General features: G+C 41.8%; 1 protein-coding gene across 2 annotated transcripts in view; it reads right to left on the bottom strand.

Moving 5' to 3' along the window:
• The window catches only part of shq1 (SHQ1, H/ACA ribonucleoprotein assembly factor), a 39,822-nt gene extending 21,148 nt beyond the window's left edge, over window positions 1-18,674 (bottom strand). Inside the window, exons 1-10 of one of the 2 annotated variants that reach the window (XM_037102111.1) lie at window positions 18,576-18,674; window positions 17,449-17,615; window positions 16,847-16,911; window positions 13,288-13,416; window positions 12,993-13,153; window positions 12,725-12,837; window positions 12,543-12,640; window positions 6,834-6,991; window positions 6,241-6,294; window positions 608-731 (exon numbers count right to left, since the gene is read on the bottom strand). In XM_037102111.1, the coding sequence (XP_036958006.1) occupies window positions 608-731; window positions 6,241-6,294; window positions 6,834-6,991; window positions 12,543-12,640; window positions 12,725-12,837; window positions 12,993-13,153; window positions 13,288-13,416; window positions 16,847-16,911; window positions 17,449-17,591 (1,045 nt within the window). In that variant the 5' untranslated portion in view covers window positions 17,592-17,615; window positions 18,576-18,674. The remainder of the gene's footprint in view (window positions 1-607; window positions 732-6,240; window positions 6,295-6,833; window positions 6,992-12,542; window positions 12,641-12,724; window positions 12,838-12,992; window positions 13,154-13,287; window positions 13,417-16,846; window positions 16,912-17,448; window positions 17,616-18,575) is intronic. The other variant, XM_037102110.1, reaches the window with a different exon arrangement.
• Window positions 18,675-19,027: the final 353 nt, after the last annotated feature.

The following is a 19,027-nucleotide window of genomic DNA, read 5'->3' on the forward strand; positions in this document are numbered from 1 at the left end:
CTCTTTCACAACACTTTCTGTGTCCGTCCTACAGGCTGCTTCTGTTAGAGCAAGCACCACACGAGCATGCCGACAGTCCTTTTAGCAGCTTACTCTCACGATGTGTGTGGAGGTTTATCTTACATCTCTGTGTTGGTGTTGTTCACAGATTATAATTCATGATGTTCCGGGACCTTCATTTCAACTGACCAATCACATTAGCTATGACAGTACAAAGCTAAAATTACAATGTCACAGTTTTATGCCTCCGCATACCACTCAAGTCATAATTATCATATTAATTACGGCCAAAAATGTGTTTTACCAGGTCACAGTGACCTTGAGCTTTTGACACCAAATTGTAATCGTTTGTACTAAATTTGAAGACATTCCCTCAAAGCTTTTCTGAGATACTGCGTTTATGAGAATGGGGCGCCATGAGGTCACAATGACCTTGACCTTTAGCCACCAAAGCCTAATCAATTATGGATGGATGTACATTTGGACGGACATACAACCGGAAAACACCATGCAAAATCATAACGTCACTGGCCACTTGCCATGATGAATCTTGAGCAATATTAAATATGATTCTTTCAGTGTGGTGTGATACTTCTGAGGGACTCACCCGACTGCAAAATCTTAGTTGTGTCTCGGACAGCTGCAGAGACCATGGCAAAGTGCCTGTAGAGTGGGTAGCACAAAACCCTCCGTCCGAATGACACCAGGACGTCCTGTAGGGAGCTGTACGTCTGGAAGAGAGAGTACATGGAACTCAGCTGACATCTTTCATTCAAGAGAGGGTAGACACAGAGGTGCAACTGACAGAGCCACATGATTTCTACCTAGGAATTTTTCCCTTTTTTTGTTTTTTTTAGGTGAGAGACTGGCTCCTATTGGTGTGCAGCGTAGTTGCTGGTGCGCTAATTACTCCTAACAACTCCTCATTTATAGAGCTGGCAAAACAGGGGCTCGCAACTCTTAAACACCTCTGCAGCCCTGGCCTGTTAATTGCTGCTCCTCTTTAATCACTGCCTTCACTCTCAGATTTTCTCTGCACTAATGGACAAACAGCCTGGAGTCAAAAACAGTGATTTTTATCCCGCGTGTCTTTCTCTTCTTTTCTCCCTGGCTTGTTAGGGATGTGTTGTGAGCTTGCGAGTGCGTGTCATCGGGGATCATGCTCTCCCTTGGGCTTGTTTAGCAGGAGTGTAAATAAGGTCTGCTGCAGCAAGGGGGGGGGGGGGAACTCGCAGTCACACCAGCGCAGTCGACTGAGGACAAGTAAACATGCAGCAGATGGAGGGACGAGGGGGAGAGGGGATGGTTCTGGGATAAGGTGCCAGGGAGAAGGAGAATGTTAGGCATAAGCGAGGTGACAGAGATAGACAGCGGGAGCATAAAGAAGAGATAGCACAGAGAGAGAATGGAGTGAGGAAGCAGTGCTGATTTCAGCCGTGACACACAGACAGACAGGCAGTCAAAGACAGAGAGGAATCTATTGTAGAGTGCAAGGTGGGGGGGGGGGGGGTGGGGGGGGTTGAGCGAAGTGGCCTGTCAATAGGAGCTGGCAGTTCTGCTGACTGACTGACGAGCAGTAAAGGGCTGCCAGGCAGGTGAAGACTGTTCTTCACTCCACTGCCACCACAACAGGAAACTACTCCCAAACTGTGGTCACGGACTCGGCAACCAAACTTCTCCAAGCAGCCTCGTTGGCTCGTTTATAATTAGCACTGAAGTGCTGCCTCGGGTGATTCGATCACAAGTGGTGACCATGTATCCGTGGCCAACACCTAATGAGGACGCTCTGGGATCCCATCGCTTATATTTCTAAGTGCTGTGGGACACACTTGCCACCTCTGTAGTGGAGTGTGAACTAAAACGTGTCCCTGACATTAATCAAGGATCGTCTATTCAACAGCATCATCTGTCTATGCAGATGTATGTGTTCATGCACAACTGCTGTCACTGAAAGCGTGACATAACTAGCAACGCTAACGCTCCTGAGCAACAACAACAAGAGAATAAAGAGGTCCGCCTGGTCTGTCAGTTGTATTTAAGCATGATTTATGGTCCTTCGTAGAGGGTTTACAGTGGATCTGACAAGCACCTTCTCAAAAGCATGACTACACTTCTGGCTACCTTAGCTGCAAAGAGTTGTGGAGTGGAAGAGATATTTTGTGTGACCCTGGTACCAGAAATAAAGGTCCTATTTAATTTTTCATTGATAAATGTACGCAACTCACAGTTGGAGCACTTTTATGGCTTTGAACGCAGTAAACTCTCCCGGTTGAACCATTATTAACAAAGCTTAACAACCTAGTGAAGAAAATCCAAAGAAAAGCTTGCATCAGATCATTGGTGAATTCAGAAACTTCCGTTGTTACATGTGAAAACTACCACAATGGAATAAAATAAGTGATTTGAAAGAAATGTACACAGCTTTGTTCTTCGACTTTTTCAACTGCAATGCTGGTCGAGTCTCATATATATTGTAATATTTAGATCTGTCCACCATGGAAAAATAATAAAACGTGATTCCTTGATTTATTACAGAAGATTTGAACGCAAGAGCATCTTTGCAGAACTACAAAATGTCATTAAAACACTGACACATTTTACTTTACCTTACACTCAAATAATTGCAGCTCTTGCGATTCTGGCTATTGCACTTAGTCATATTGCGATTTTGTTTATTTTTCGAATACTTGTGCTGCTCTAGACAGAAACACCACAAAATTAAACTATACCTGCAAAGATACTGTAAATTTCAGCAATTTATGTCTACTATTCTTTGATCAATCATTGTGCATGTCAATATATTCGTCACACAGTACAGGGCCCTGTTCCAAGAAGCACTTTTACAGAGTAAGCTGCATAATTTGCTGAGTAAAATGTGGAATCCTCCTCAAATGTGGATTAAGTTCTGATGTAAAAAAGACCTTTTCCAGATCAGGTTTTACTCAGCAAAGTCATATCTAACATTACTCAGTGAACCTGCTTGTCAGGACAGACCCAAACAGTCAAAACTGTACTGAATGTATGTTTACACTGAAGAATAAACCTATGTTTTTATCTTCACAGATTAAATCACTGTTAAAACAGGTGCAGTCATCCAAAGAAAAGAAAAAAGAAAACTGTAACCATGAGAACACCTGAAATTTGTGTTTGACTACATGGGACTATTAAAATAAGTGATGATGGAGAGCGATAGAACAACAGAATAAAGGGGTAATGAGCCTGAACCAAACTGTGATATGTCTGTGATATGTATCCTTTCAACCACTTGTATTGGATGCAGCCATCACCAGCCTCAGGAGGAGGGAGAGGTTTAGCTATTTTCCTGCTGTTTGCACGCATCAATGTGGAAAGCGAACCTAATGATCTGAAAACACCAGAGTGACTGGAACCCGGTTTGACACAAAAAACAGACACCAATTTGTCCTCCCATTTTGGACATGAGCTAAAATGATAGACAACATCAGGAAACTCCAGTTTCTAATGCCAGTCACACACACATAAATCTTGAGTGGTTGTCTGATGGCAGTTTGTGCGCACACACACACACACACACACACACTATTATTTGTTCTTTGAATAGAGAACACCTGTTACTGCTTTTGTACACCACTCAGATAATGTGCCAAGTCCAACAATTAACAGCTCCCTGTAGTTCACACTGAAGGCTTTTGTTTGCAATGTGAGAGAGTCTGGACTCAACTGTTCGTTTCAGAGCAAATACTACTGATGTTGTCTGGAATACCAGCCGAGCCTCTGACGCATCATCAAACGCTCGCGCAACTGTCAACATATTCGTACAGAGTCAAACCATGTGTGTATGTGTGAAAGTCACGCACACACGTTCACACTGATATTCACCTCTTCGATGCATTCAACCCACCCGCCAGTCAAAACAAGTCTGTTCAACTGGTGCTGAGCCATGATCAGAGGCAACTGCAAGACTAAGGATTACGGCAAAAAAGGTAGACGCCTCAACTGAAAGGAGACCTGCTATGGACTTGAAAGTTAAAAAGCCCAAAGTTTGCGTTGACAGAAGCTCCTCTGTCCCCCTGAAGTACCTGAAACACCTTGTTAGAAGTCTGGCCTTTAATCCCACCACTTCTTGACATCACTACGTAACCATGTCACAGATTTGCATAATTTATGCCTATAGTAACAGGTAGAATTAAGCTAACCTAGGGCTGATTCAGCAATACTTTGGGATGGGGGCCTTAGAACAGAGCGTTTCAGATGAAATGATGCTGCTGCATTGAAAACTGACACTGTTTTAAACATTAAAGCATGTAATCCTGTTTTATCAGTATCACAAAATAATGATTCTGACATATAGCATAATGTCTTTTTTTGTGAAATAGCAACCCAACACATCTAACATGAAGAATAGAAGACATGCATTGTCAAGACTGTCATCATTAACAAAAAGCAAACCTCTAAACTGAGAACTTACTTACTAATCTTACCCTACTTAATTAATTTGCCCCTATCTTCACAAAGAAGCATTTGTCTTTTTTGCTGGCCAGCTGAATTTGAGGATGGAAGAAAAAAGAACTGTATGTGGTCCTTTTTTTCATTTCAGTGATTGATAAATGAAAACAGCTGCTAATCAAACTCCAGCAACACTTGGGTAGCGAATAAGCTCTGATGTACTGATATCGCACCCTGCAGAAAATGTATTGGCAAGAGAAGGACACAATCAGCAATGCATCACAAATATCTAGAATGGCTGAGACACTCCAGACACAGTAACGTAGTGAGGAGCAGCAGTGTGCCAGATCTCTAACAGCAAGCTGGCAACAAGACCTTCCAACATGTATTCTGAATACACATCTGTAACCTGATAGAAACCAGCTCCATCTGCTAATGGGTCGACCCAAAGTTTCCCACAGACAATTTCAAAAGCACATGTGAGGGAGAAATATTCAGAGGCAGCAAAAATACAAAGACAGTCAAAGAAAAGCCATGAGCGTGGGGAAAGAGAAGCAGATCCACACAGTGCAGATGGATTGAAAAGAAAACTCCACTGATTCAGCTCTACTCTCCAAAAACATTTTCAGAGTCTGGATGGCCAATTTTTGAGAAAGCATCTTAAAATCAATGCAGCAGAACCATGCAGGTTTGATGGGACCTGGATGTAGTGCTGGCGGCGGAGCCCGTTCATCCCTGTGAAAGCTGCTCAGTGGCGCTTGAAGCCAAAAAAGCCTGATGTGTAAAAATACCCATATCTTCCGTGTTGTGCAGCCCACAGAGCGTGTGCACTGGAGACTTCCGCCGACCGAGCCGGCTAAATTCTAAAATCGCCCAACTAACTAGGATAGGAATAAAATGATTTCATCTCTCAGTTATTCTAGACTTTCCAAATTTTATCTGGCCAAATGGGTCAAAACATGGCAGTGTAACAGAGAGAGTAATTTTGCGGGGGTTGTGGCGCTAAAACAAAAATGGATCCACCGTGATGATAGAGATGATTCATTCACAATGTAGGCTTCTGTTCTTCCTGGGGGCTTGAGCAGAACCTTATAGATATACTTCCTTTTAAAATTCTTCATGTTCTTCTTCCTTGTCAGAAGCTGCCACCTGCTTTACAAACAGTGTAACTCACCCACCAACATCTCAGTTAAAGATCTGTGAATGTTATGCTGCTGGTGGCTAATGAAGCCTATAGCTGCTGGCCTGCAGCAGAGATGAAGAACAGGCTACTGAGGTCTGGTACGCTTGCGTCATTATGGATGCTGCTGCTTTTCTTTCCGAGAACCACTCTACTCTGTCTCTGATTGGCTTACAATGATAATCTTACCCCCACCCAAACCAATTTCACTTTGCATGCTAAAACCCAAACAACCTGATCAAGGAAAGCCGCCAATCAGAGGCAGGCTAGGGCCGGTGTTACCAAGAACAGCGATGGGATCCGTATTAAACAGATAAGCTCAAGTCTTTCTTCCTCCACACCAACAGATTTATTTTACTTTCAGACTTGTAGACTTCAGCCCCAACTGATGCTGACTCAAGTGACCTCAATGTTTGAGGACATTTTGATGAAAGACCTTTAAACGTATTTTGATTTAAAATGTTTTCTTATCAGTGGACATCTGAGCAGGGAATGCAGTCTGACTAGTCTTTGACGAGCACTTTCACAGTAATGTATGATTATGTGCATTCTTCCTTTTCAATAAACAAATAAGTATGTGGGAGTAAATAATTAACTGTGGTTCATCTTGTTTTCTTATGTAAGAACTGACCCACCTCCAGCCAGCAGAGAGTCCCGCTGAGTTTTCTGATTGTCCACGATGACTCTACCTGCAGGGTAGAAGGGGACCACTTATCATCACAACAATAAGCTGCAGGGAAGTACAAGAACATACAGTACAGAACAGTTTATTCTGCTTAGACGAAAGTAGCTCAGCTGCTCAGATTTCTGCTCGCAGTAAAGAGCCGGCTTCAAACAAAGTGAGATTCTCTAGGGGACTTGTTCTAGTCTCTCTGCATATTATAATATCCCGTATGGAAATGGAAATACTCACAAATGATAGACTTTGTTTTCATAGCTGGGCGTTAATTCAACATTCCCCTGGATCAAATATCTGCGGTATTTCATTCACACGTTCTGCGGAGTGTCTTTAACAATGAAATCAGTCGCGCTCACCTTGCCTCTCTGCAGCTACCTTACAGGAGTGACACAAAGAGGCCTGGCCTGAGCTCCTGGATCTGCTGGTAATCTCTTAAGGCTCTGAATGAAATGGAAGGGGGTCTAAAGGATTTGAGGATAGAGGGCTTTGTCATCCAAGGCTAAGTGCTGCTCAGACGAGTTGCCTCTTCACACATACACACTCACTCACATTGTGCTCTCCCTCCGTGGAGCGCACTTCATAGGAATAAGCCAGCAGGATGTCCACGAGGCTGAGCCACGCTTGGTGACGAGACGTCTTGTCAAGCAGGTAGGAGCGGTTGGTGAATTTCCTCAGCTGCTCCTTCTCGGCGTCAGTAAATGACACAGCTGCACAAGAACATGGATAAGAAGTGTTACCATAAGTCTTTGGTATATATTTAATATTTATATTGGGGTTGGAAACTTAGCTGCCCTGTGCCCGACACAGTACCCAGTCAGGTTATGAGAACCCGTGGTGGTTGGGTGGAAGAGGAGTGGCATACATACATTTCAGACTGCACATATAAGCTTTTAATGTAAAGAGGGAGGGGGTGTATAAAGTAGGCTTAGTGTACACTAAGCCTACTAAATCTGAAAATCCATCATTTTTCTTTCAGCTTTGGCCTTCTGTTCATACCAGGCAGATTTCACACCCAAAACATAAGGTAAAAAAAAAAGTCTTGAGATGGGATCACACTGAAAACATCCACCTCAAACATAATCTTTGAAAAACAACGGTGTTTGGTGGAGGACTGAACGCTCTAGACTGAGATTATGTTACTCCCTATGAATTCTCACTAAAAATCTGCATTTAGCGCGTGTGATCCTGTCTATCTGTTGGTGCCTGTGTGTTCACAAACTGAAGATTACACCATGTGAAAAAAAACAGACACCTTCCTCAAATCTAATGTATGCTGAAGCCAGATTTATGGTAGAAAACGAGACACTATAATGAGTATATTATGACAGAAATTAAAGTGCTGCACAAAGTTCTTGATTTATGCTCCAGCCGGATCATTTAGCGCCATCATAACACCCCAATTGGTATATATTTATCCTTCTGACTGCTTGTTTGTTATCCAATCACATAAGTGATAAAATATGACAGTGCTCATGACACAAAGCTCAAAGTAACAGATGTATCTTTCTGGTGAGATTATGCAATTTCTGTAAAGACGTGTCGAGAAAAAGTGTTGAGAGCTCTACCGTAAATCAGGCTGAACAGTGAGGGTGTCATAGTCCAATGTTGAAATGCCATTATTATTGTTGTTTAACTGGATTAACTGTCAAGCTGTTTTCATTCCATGAAATGGAAATGTTCCAACAGAATTTTCTTTCCAGATACAGATGCCTTAAACAGAGTATCGGCCACTAGCAAGTTCTGATCCGATGCGCCCCAAAAAATAAAAATGTCCTCAGTACAAACAAAATACAAAAAAATGTTTTTGATGCATACAGTCACTACTGAGAAGTAGCAGGTTTCTGTTTTGAGGACAATGCATTACATGTTATGGCACAGATGCAAGAAATGGGGAGAAAAGATCAGAAGAAAAAAGACTCAGGCGTTGTTTGTTATGGTATTTTTCCGTTATCGGGATTATCATGAATATCCTCACATGTGACTGAAAAAATTATCTAGTCCTTTAATTTCCTGATTAATTATGAATTGCCACATGGGGGGGGGGCATGTTTCAAATCATTCCAACATCCTAAGCTTGTCACCAATTTGCACTCCCATGCACACAAACAGTTATACTCACAGAGTTTTAGGCATGTTTCAGTCATTATCATGATAATATCTTGAATCGCAATTATTCTAGTGAGGATAATTGCAACAGGAAATTTTCATAATGTCCAATGCCTAATTGGTGCATAGACCAGATCCAGCATTTCAGGCTGTATCAGAGGCATATCTGATAATGTTATCGGTACTGAAACCACCCTACCAAAATCGCAGTGCACAGTCCCACTGTGTGGCCAAGAAGTCCAGAATAAGTATGAACAAATTGGGCAAATAATCTAAATAGGCCTACATTCAATTAGTAAATTAGTAAAGCCAATCCAATTTAGATGTGTCTGACAGCTGAACAGTTCTCCATTAACATATCATAAAGCTCCATCATATGAAAATATCTCAAAACCGCCTCGCCCCTGCTCTCTGCAAATTCACTAACTGTTGCCTTTTGAAAGAGGCATCTGCTTAATGGGGATCTGTGGCAGGCCTAATGGGGCGGCACAAACAGACTTCAATCCCATTTAAGCTATCTGCATCGTTCAGTGTTGAAAGCCACGCTGAATTTCTGCAGGAACGCGTTGTAACTCAACAGTTTTTCCTTTCTCCCAGCAGCTTATGAAACAGCTGAAAGCAATTCCTCTCTCTGCATGAGGAGAGGAGAGTCCCTGCACTGAGCCCCCGATGTGGAAGAAGCACTCGGTGTGTCTTGGCTGGAGCATATACACGAAGGCACGCACACACTCTCACTCAGGCGCACTCGATATACATGCATACACGCACACGCACAAATGCAGCGCTTTAAAATAATCTCCCTGGCTGCAGTGGGAACTTGGCTCTGCTGGGAAGGAGATTCCTGCTGCATTACGTCAGCTTTCTGCTCCCTGCAGAGGCTACCTGAGTCCCACGTCAGTGCAGCTGCGGAGCACAGCCGAGCAGAACACACAGAGACAGACACAAAGGCCGATGTGCATGTGCACCCACATCTGCATACACTCTTCTTCAAAGAAGGACACACACATCGACAGAAGGGGATGAAAATATTCAACAAAAAAAACCCCTCAGATTTAAAAGGCTGGCTTGCAGAGTCACAAGCAACAGATATACAAGAGTGTCTTTTAAACACACACATGCACGCCCACATCAGACAAATGTCAGGATGCATGAGCACATGGAGAATAAAAATACACGAGCAAAAATATATTTAGTGCACAAATGTTGACAGAACTCTTGTAAATCATCATTCACACAAGGATACAAACACCATCTGTTGCTCAACACACTCAGGTTCTGCAATTAAAACCTGACATTCACAACAACTAAATGTTCAATCTAAATCTAACAGTGCGCCGACTCTCTCGCAAGTTGAACTCTTGATGCTGATATATTTCCTATTAGTGCTGCAGCCAAAAGCGGTGGGGCGAGGTGAGCAGACCTGATTGATTTTCCAAACAACCACATTCATTCATCTCTGCTATGGAGCCAATCACTTCTAATGGGCATTAGGACACAGTGCGTGAGGGCTTCTGCTGATTGCAAATTAATTTCTGACCTAATTCCTCCAGTTGGAACGGCAGCCTGGCTCTCCACTGCTCTCTACAGGTCCAGATGGCCTGATGGCATGGAGTAAATATGCTTTTGTTGAAATACTGCTGAGGCTTGGAAAACACTTGCACAAATGTAAGACGTGGACGTGCGACCTTGGATGGCAGATACGGTTAATGTTGTGCACACAAACACTGTGATCGCGTCAAGGAAAAATCAAAAGGGACACTGAAAGACACAGATCCTGTAAACTTGGGTAGAGTAGTGGCGCTATCTAACGTGGCCAAAGGTCAGATTTCAAAACTCAGCCATAACAAAGTGCAGCAGGTAGACAGAGGCTGAGCTGTCAGCACCACTTAGCTGGACCAGTGTGTGAATGCAGGCATCCAGTGGACAGCTGTGGGCTGTCAGAGGATTGGCCCCCGACACCAGAGAGCACACAGGGTCCAGTTTCTACTTCATTAGCACTTGTGTCCACATCCATCTGTCAGGTGACATATATATCAGACTTAGTAGCAGTAAAGGGGGGGAGAAGACTAAAAAAGCCACATGGAGGAGGTGTAGTCGCCATTTTAAATATATGAGAAACAGTTAAAATCATGAGCATGCTTTCAAGATTTGACGGCAAGCTGCTTAAATCTCCAGACCGACCGCCATTCTTCACACTCAGCTGAGGCTAATGCTATTCGACCTGTCAATCAAGCCATTAAGTTTAATTTGGCCCATTTATCTACGCCTGGGCTCCTGACTGAGGCACTCTGCCTTAGCATGCAGAATGAGGCGAGAGAGCCCGCAGGGCTACATGGGACCGTAACGTTCTTCAGAGGCTAGACTAATGGCCTTCTGCAATGTTGACTGATGGCTGCTCGTCAGCGATCCGGCCCTCGCGCTGGCGGAGACGCCACCGGCAGCACCCCCCTCCTGTGATAATGCTATCAGTTTAATCTAAATCCTCTCTCAAGAGTACAACACCCATACACTACACGTAAGCTGTGGCTGTGAGCCACGCGCCTGCTTAAACAGTGGAAGTGCTGGAATTAGCAGGCTGTTAGAGGAGCCGGATGGCACAATTAAATAGTCTCTCGCAGAGCCGAGGCTTCACAAGCTATCACTGAGCCTGAGCGGAGAAATGAAGCTGGGAGGCTCCAGCCAGCGAGCAGCATGTCTCAATCTGAGTAAATGAGCCATTGATTTGAAATAGATGCAAACTGATTGCAAAAACAAAACCTGAATTTGACAAAAAAAAAAAAAAGATATTGAAAAAACAAGAAGGTATAAATTCTGAGCTTGAGCCGTCACACAAAGTCAGCAGATGTTCTTGTTTAAATTGGTCAACAGGCAGCACAGAGATGTAGTGATTAGGGAAGGTCCAAGTTCAATCTCCCATAATGGCAAGTGTCTTTCCTGTTGAAGAGCCCTGAGGCTGTCTGGCAGGGAGTGCAGCTCTGTAGCTCTCTGGCTGACCTTTCACTAGAAGGGGGCAGTGAAAAGGCTCGTGTGTCCTCAGGGGATTAATATATTGTTGTCAGAGAACAATGTCAGCGCCTTGCAGGCACAAGTCCCAGTCAACAGAGTCCCATCCGAAAACAATGTTTAAAGTCACATTACTATTAGAGCAAGTTTTGGAATAGCACAACTGTTGCCAGTAGAAAAGGTCAACGAGAGTATTTAATTTGGTGGAATAATATTAACTAACAATGCATGATTGGCCTCTCAACTTTTGCAACTTCATGCCACCTTCTGGTAGCCTTCAGTCACTACTTTGTTGGTTAATTAATTGCTTGAACAATTTAAATAACTACCATTTCCCAATGTTAGAAATGTAATATACATCCATCTACAAGGGGGAAAACTTTTTATTAAAATGACTTTCTTTGTTAATGACAAGCATAACAGAGCAGGGTGTCTACAGGTATCAGACACTTTAATTTAATGCTTTCTAAAACCTTTTGTTAACTAAACTTGGCGGATTATTCGGACAAATCTCATTCTCATTCAAGCACTGCAGGTAAGTATAATGCAGATGTAGGTTTTATGTGGGAATATGGTTATTAGAGTGAGTTAATCTACATTTTGCCGACAGGTAAGAGCACGTAAAAAGGAAAAAGAGAGTATTGGCTTACAGTCTTGGAACATTATGAATGTGGACTTTACTGCAGGAGAGTTTGACTCATTTAGATAGAAAGAAATAAAAAAAAGTTTTGGGCAATTAAGAGCTCACAAATTCAAGACTATTCAATTACTTTTAAAGCCTTATATTTGTGCAATTTCATTTAAGACATTTTAAGACATGTAAGGGATGTGCAAAAGGGTAAAAGGGTTTTCTGGTTTTCCCTCAATCAAATCGAACGCCTAATGACAAAGGGCATCATACATCATACCCTCTGAGGCAATGTGTGGTTTGCAATTTTGGGCTATTCAAATTGCAAATCACATATTCAATAATTGACTTGACTTCTGTTTTGATGTTTTTGTAAATAATTTATCTGTTCACTGGAGAGTTAGATAAGAAAAGAACAAGTGTAAATTCATGTAACTGTTTTTAAAAAAGGCAGCTAAATAATAGATGGATCCCAGCAACAAAATTCAGATTAATTTCATGGCAGAATGACTTGAACTCACCAGCCTCTCCCTCCCGCTCTGCAGAAGGACTCAGCTTCGACCACCATGGCTTAAACTTCAGCAGCCCCTGTATCTCGTCATCCTCAAAGAAATCAGCCCTGCAGTGACATTTTATTGTCAGCAGAAAGCAGAGAGCAAAGAAACATTTGTGGGAGTCGGGGTTTCAACTTTGATAAACTCACAGGTAATGGTCAGGAGAAAAAGCAGACGCCTCTGCGTCCAGCCGTGCCCTCCTCCTCTCTGCTGCCGTTGTTCCTTCTGGGTTTTTGACATCAGTCACGTCGCTCAGTTCCTCCTGTCAGTGCAGTCAGAACATATCAGATCTCTCTCTTTCATCTTAACTTTACTTGTTTCATTCAAAAGCTTCCACTCAGCACCTCTATCTGATTCCATTAATAAAAGATGAGAGGCTTTCACAGATGAGGAAGTAATCAGTATCTGTAATCTCACCTGTAATCTTGCAAACACTCCAGACCTCTGATTGCCAAAGCCGTATGTCTGCAGCGCTCTCAGCTCCTCCTCAGAGCACTCCCTGTACACCTCCTGCTCAACCTGCCAGTCAAATTCTTCCTCGTCGTCCTCTTCACCATCTCCAGTGCTTTCACTGCATCCTATTAAAACATTAACAAGTTATGGTTAGCTACATTAACACTGCACCACTTTGTCATATTTTTCCATCTGCATACTCTAAATAATTGATTACCAGTTGAAGAACAAGTTCAACTGCTGTATATATTTGACTTACCTGTGCTCAGCTCCTCTACCAGTGGTTTTGCTGAGCGGGAACCTTTTGGGGCGAGGAGACTTGTCAGCATCTGAAGTCCTTCAAAGTGCTCTCCGCTTGTTTCCTTAGGGACCCGGAGAGTGAAGAGACCTGCAGCAAGACAGGACACGAAGGAAGGGATGTTATTATGTCATCAGTTATCTAATACGCTGTGTGTTTCTACAGCTGAAACAATTATCTACTTAAGTGAGTGACACAAATGCAACCACAGTAATGCTAATGACAGATGACTGCTTCATTTATCAACTGTCATGTAACAGTATAAATGATTTGGTGATTCCACGGACTCTCGTGAGAGGATTTGCTTATATCCAAGTTAATTTTTTCACTCTAAGTTTTATTAATTTAAACTGCCAATGGCTGAAAAAAAGGCACCACCCACATAAGTTCTCTTTAAACCTTCCTTTCATTATGCTAATCTATCTGCCACCGGGCTTGACTGTTCCCAAAAAAAAAAAAAAAGGAGGACGAATTACGCCAAAAAGGAAGCACGCCTGACATTGCTCAACAAAAGCAGGATGAGGCATTGCTCTCCTCGGTCCCAGTCCCCAGATAATGAAGGAACAACTGGAATAACAGCAGAAGACAGTACCCTGTTGACTGAGGAAGCACAGAAGGTGAAGAAGAAAAGTGACAGAAAACAAGGTAAAACAAGAGTGAAGGGAGAGGCATTCCCCCAAAGGAGAGCATTCTAGTTTTGTGTCAAAGTCTGTTCCCTAGCTGGTATGTTTCTTCTTACCGCTGAGACTTGAGACAGTTCAAAACTGGCACTCCTTCCACTACATCAGTGACAAGCAAAAACCTGCTTTCTTTTCTATACATCTGAGTGTTTTACTCTGACTTTTCTACAGTTCGATTTTGCTGTGGAGAGTAGCCACTATGCTAACAGTGTCCTTGCGATAGCTGCGCAATCACTGGTACCACAGGTAAACACTTGGAGGGAGGACTTAAGTTAGTTTTAGATTGTATACAAGGCTATTCATTAAAAAAAGAAAGAAATGATAAAAAGGGAAAATAGGCATTACTTTCAACTTAGCAACAAAAGACAAATACGTCATTTTTTCCATGAAGTGGATCAATTATTTATCAATTAACATAACAGGAATCACTGTGATGTGGCACAGCACTACAGTCACTTCTAGGTAGACAACTGGCAATTAACTTGCATTGTGGAGATATGCAAATCTGGCAAAACTGTTTATTTCCTTCTGCATTTTCAGCCATACCTGTAATGTTAAAAGATCTATCTTCACACACGGTGGTCCCACTTATGTGACGTTTCTGCTGTGCTTATTTCATGTGCTGTGCTGCTTTGCTAGCATCTTTAATATCATTTCATTGCTCTGAGTAACTGCTGGTTTTGGACAAACTCAATTTTTTGTCATTTCAGGTAAATTATGTCTCCAACCTAAAACAAAAGTGCTATTAATTACATATGTGTGCATCAAACACGGGGTTATAAAATGATACACTTGACATCACGAAAAGATATTGTATATCTTATATTATATATAAGATATTGCTGATACGTGAGGAAAGGGTCTTTTTCAAATCAAAGAGAGACTAAATAGATGCTTATAAACTGGCATGTGATAATTTACTGAAGTCAGCAACTACTCATAGACTGCTAAAGTAAAAATAAAAAAGTTTTGATTGATCACTTTTGTATCTAGTCATTAATGTGAAAGAAAATTCTCTTTAGAAAGAGTACTTTTTTTGCATATGCTATTAAAAGTGAACAGGCAATACATAACTGATGAATGAGCCTGATTTGGACACACAACAGACATAATCTAATGGCCGCCCAAAGACCTCATAAAATTTCAATGGACCCAAGTGTTCGAGCTTAGATGTGCTTTACGAGGGATGCTGACTAATTGCTCGAGCTGTGGAATGGAGAGCCTGGAAGAGGGATCTTAATGATTGCTCATTATAAGTCTAAACAAGGACACTCATTAGTGGAGCTTTATTAGCAGATGTTACAGGCTTATTTGGACACAGTGTGTTAACTGGTGCCACGCTGACAGACGGGCAACGAGGTGTCAGAGTCCATAAGGCAGACGCCTCCATAAAGACAACTTCATTAAAACTGATTATGTGCAACAGAAAGTCAAAGACAGATCACAGTGACACGGAGTGGTGTATAGACACAAGTCAATGGCACCAAAATAGTCATTAAATGTTTCATCTGCTTGTTATATTTAAAGAACATCTTATACGAGCTCCTCCCTGTCACTGTCACTGTGGAAGAGATATCACAGGCAGCCTGCAGGCTGTAATCATTATGACATTACAGATGGTTCCAGTGGCCCTTTAAATGGGATGAAATCAGGAGGATCATTTACCTTGGCTGATTGACTGAAGAACAAATTAAAGACGCCCTGGGGATCAATCACTGGCTGCTGCTAGAGCCATGTCAGTGCCTTGTAAGAGCGAGACTGCTCACCAATATCATGCAGCGCAAGATTGTGCAAGTTTTTTAATAAGGATCACATTCAAGGTTTAGTAGTTTAGAAATATGCCATATGACGTCCCCAGTTCAATTTCAGTCAAGGACTATTGTGTCATACGCCTCTTTCTCTCCTTTCACTTCCTGTCTTTATCATCACTGTAAAAATGCCTATAAAGTTACACTGCTTTTTACAACCCTGGTTCAGCATACAGAGGACTGAAAGGTCTGGTGTGAGTCCATGGTTGAGTGTTTGTGTGAAAGAAATATAGCTCAATATGTTGAGATAGTTTTTGCACGACTACAGCAAGATGCTGGAAAACAGCTTTTCCCCTGTTGAAAGAAAGGTCAGCACATTCTGAAAAAACACCGCTGCAAAAACAACAGTTGTAAGAAGTTAGAAACAGATTGTGGAGAAAAACGCTTCCACTTGTTTTAAAGTCATGGTGTCAACAAAAATACAGTAGAAATCAAACTAATGGAAGACTTCTGATCCCCCAAAAGAACCTCTAGCTGTTTTTTCTCTTGACTCTCAGTGGTATTTTATATTGCAGATGGTGGCAGAGATCCAGTCAGAACAGTTTTGGACAACAGCAGAAGCTTTATATTGACCCGAGAACTTAACTGTGTCATTTTTTATCATATAAAGAAAACATAGGCTGAGTGTAGAAAAGGTGTAGGGAGAGCTGCTTGTCCCTCCAGTTGGTGTGGATGCCATGATTTATATTGCTACCTATAAACCTCAGTACTACATAAAATGGCCTCAGTTTAATGCAACAGCTGTCTGAACTTTTACTGTCATCACTCAACTGACAGGGGGCTGGGTAATGTATCAATATCATAGTTATCATGACATGAGACCATACTGTTCTTTGTTTCAGATCGTGGATATCTTTTTGTCCTGATACGGCTCTATTGTTGCTCTTCTCTAATTTTAAAGGCTGCATTACAGTGAAATTTTCTGAACTGAGTTCTTCTACTACTTATCTTTACCCACTTAGAGATCATATTGACATGATTATTTGTATTGATGATGCAGTATTTAGTCATAAATACTGTGATGTGACCTACCTTTATCAATGTCAAATTTGGCCTTTTCTCTCCCATCCTCCACTATTCTTCCAGGAAGAGATAATCTGAAATCAAGATGGTTACAGTGACTAATAGCAAAGACAAACATCACAGCTTTTCTATTGACATCTGAGACATATGACATGTTAAAACAAACTGTCACAAATTCAAGCCTAAAACAGATGGTGCCACTTGAAAAGCAGGCTTTGGGAGTTATGGATTACATGGGTTAGTGTTGCGTATTTACGTAACTGTAATCTGTTACAGTTACAGAAAAAAGAAAAAGAAAACGTATAATCAGATTACCAATACATTTTGTAAAAATGGGGATTATTACAGGATTCCAATTTTCAACAAGGCTGCCAACTCTTACGCACTGACCATGGGGACTTAATCCCTCAATCCCATGCCACAGGTTCATTTTCTAACCAATAACAGTGCAAAAACATGATACAGACAATGCACAGATAGTCGAGAGTGAGCAGCTGTTCTCTCTTCCCTCTCCCACTCCTCTGCACCACAACACTTACCACGTCGGATTTTGGCTTCACTTTGACTTTAAAGCAAAAAACATCAGTGTGTGTGTGTGTTGGTCAACTCACCTGAGAAAATAGGGCTTGGCATAGAACTTGAAATCTGTGCCATCAATGTAAAGGTCAAACTCTGATGTCCTGGTGTAGGGCACACGGATGTTGAGGATCAGGTACTCAGGATCTTGGCTCAGGTCGAACGCAGGAGTGATCATCGTGAACACTGTTGTAACACAGACCTGTAGCATCAATGACAGGAAGGATCTTAAGCTCCCGTTACAATGTATAGGATTGCACTTCACAGCAGTCTGCCAGGCTGGAGGAATGAATGACGGCCCCGCTGACTACAGCATGCCACCTTGTGGTTGACTCAATTAAATGTTGTTAGTGGCTCCCATCACCACGAGCAGCAGCCCACGTGTTTCTCACTGCTGGTGAGAACTGTCAACAAAGCTGTGTATAACACAGCGACTTGTTTCCTACTGAGGAAAATTACCAATTGTGTATTCAATTTGACTGAATATTATCTTGTAACCCGTTCCTTCTGTTACCGCTTGTTTCTAACTATCTTCACACCAATCGGCATCTGAAAATGTGGATATTTAAGGAGGCCTTACTTTTTGACTAACGTGTGTACGTGCTGAGACATTCCTCACCCGTTAAACATATTTATAAAAGTGTCCAATTATGTTCGGCATAACCCTCATCTGCCAAAGAGCTTTTTAAAAAGTTATTTGGTAACGTTCACACGTAATCATAACTGCCTTTATGAGCCAAGCAAGTCGGGGAGTTAATACGCATTCAAATTTGGCAGGTGTAATTTCGGTATGAATTACAGTTTCTTACTGACCTACATGTATTCCGAATTTCACCAGAGACTCTAAAGATCAAAATAAATTAAGTTGTGATGTATGAGGAGTCTGTAATTGTCGGTGACCTGCATGTCACACTGACTTGACAGGTTTTCACAGGGAGTTTCGTTTCACGGTTAGCTCGCTACTAGCTTGTAAACTAAGCTAACACATGATTGGTCTCCTCGTGTTTCGGCTAACAGCACAGCAGTGCTAGCAGATAGACAACGCTACCGGTAACAGTACTTTTATACCCGTGTACCCGCGGAGATGCACCACTTCAGTCACTTCAACGACAGTCGCTAAAACACAGCTCATTCAACATACAGTTAGAGCACACACACTCACCAGAGGAGCACAGAGTTATCCCAACAAGCCTCACTGGCAGCTCATGGATGTAGCGTCCATGTTTTACCGTAATACAAGATGTAAACAGGCAGTACAAATGTTCTTTGAAAGTTGGTGCTTTATTTCTCACAAGAAAGATGACTTTACGGACATTATAAAATAACATGTTTTACAGTCAATGCAAATACATCAAGATTTGTCAACAAAGCAATGCGAATATATATATATATATATATATATATATATATATATATATATATATATATATATATATATATATATATAGAGAGAGAGAGAGAGAGAGAGAGAGAGAGAGAGAGAGAGAGAGAGAGATTGATAAACGGTTTAAATTATTGAAAAACAAAAACAAACAATGACAATTAAGGAGAGCCATACCAGCTGTGGTTGGAATGTCACTGTACATTTATTCAATTACAGTGCACATAACAGAC

This window comes from Acanthopagrus latus, chromosome 6 (assembly GCF_904848185.1).
Source record: "Acanthopagrus latus isolate v.2019 chromosome 6, fAcaLat1.1, whole genome shotgun sequence".
Taxonomy (NCBI): Eukaryota; Metazoa; Chordata; class Actinopteri; order Spariformes; family Sparidae; genus Acanthopagrus; species Acanthopagrus latus.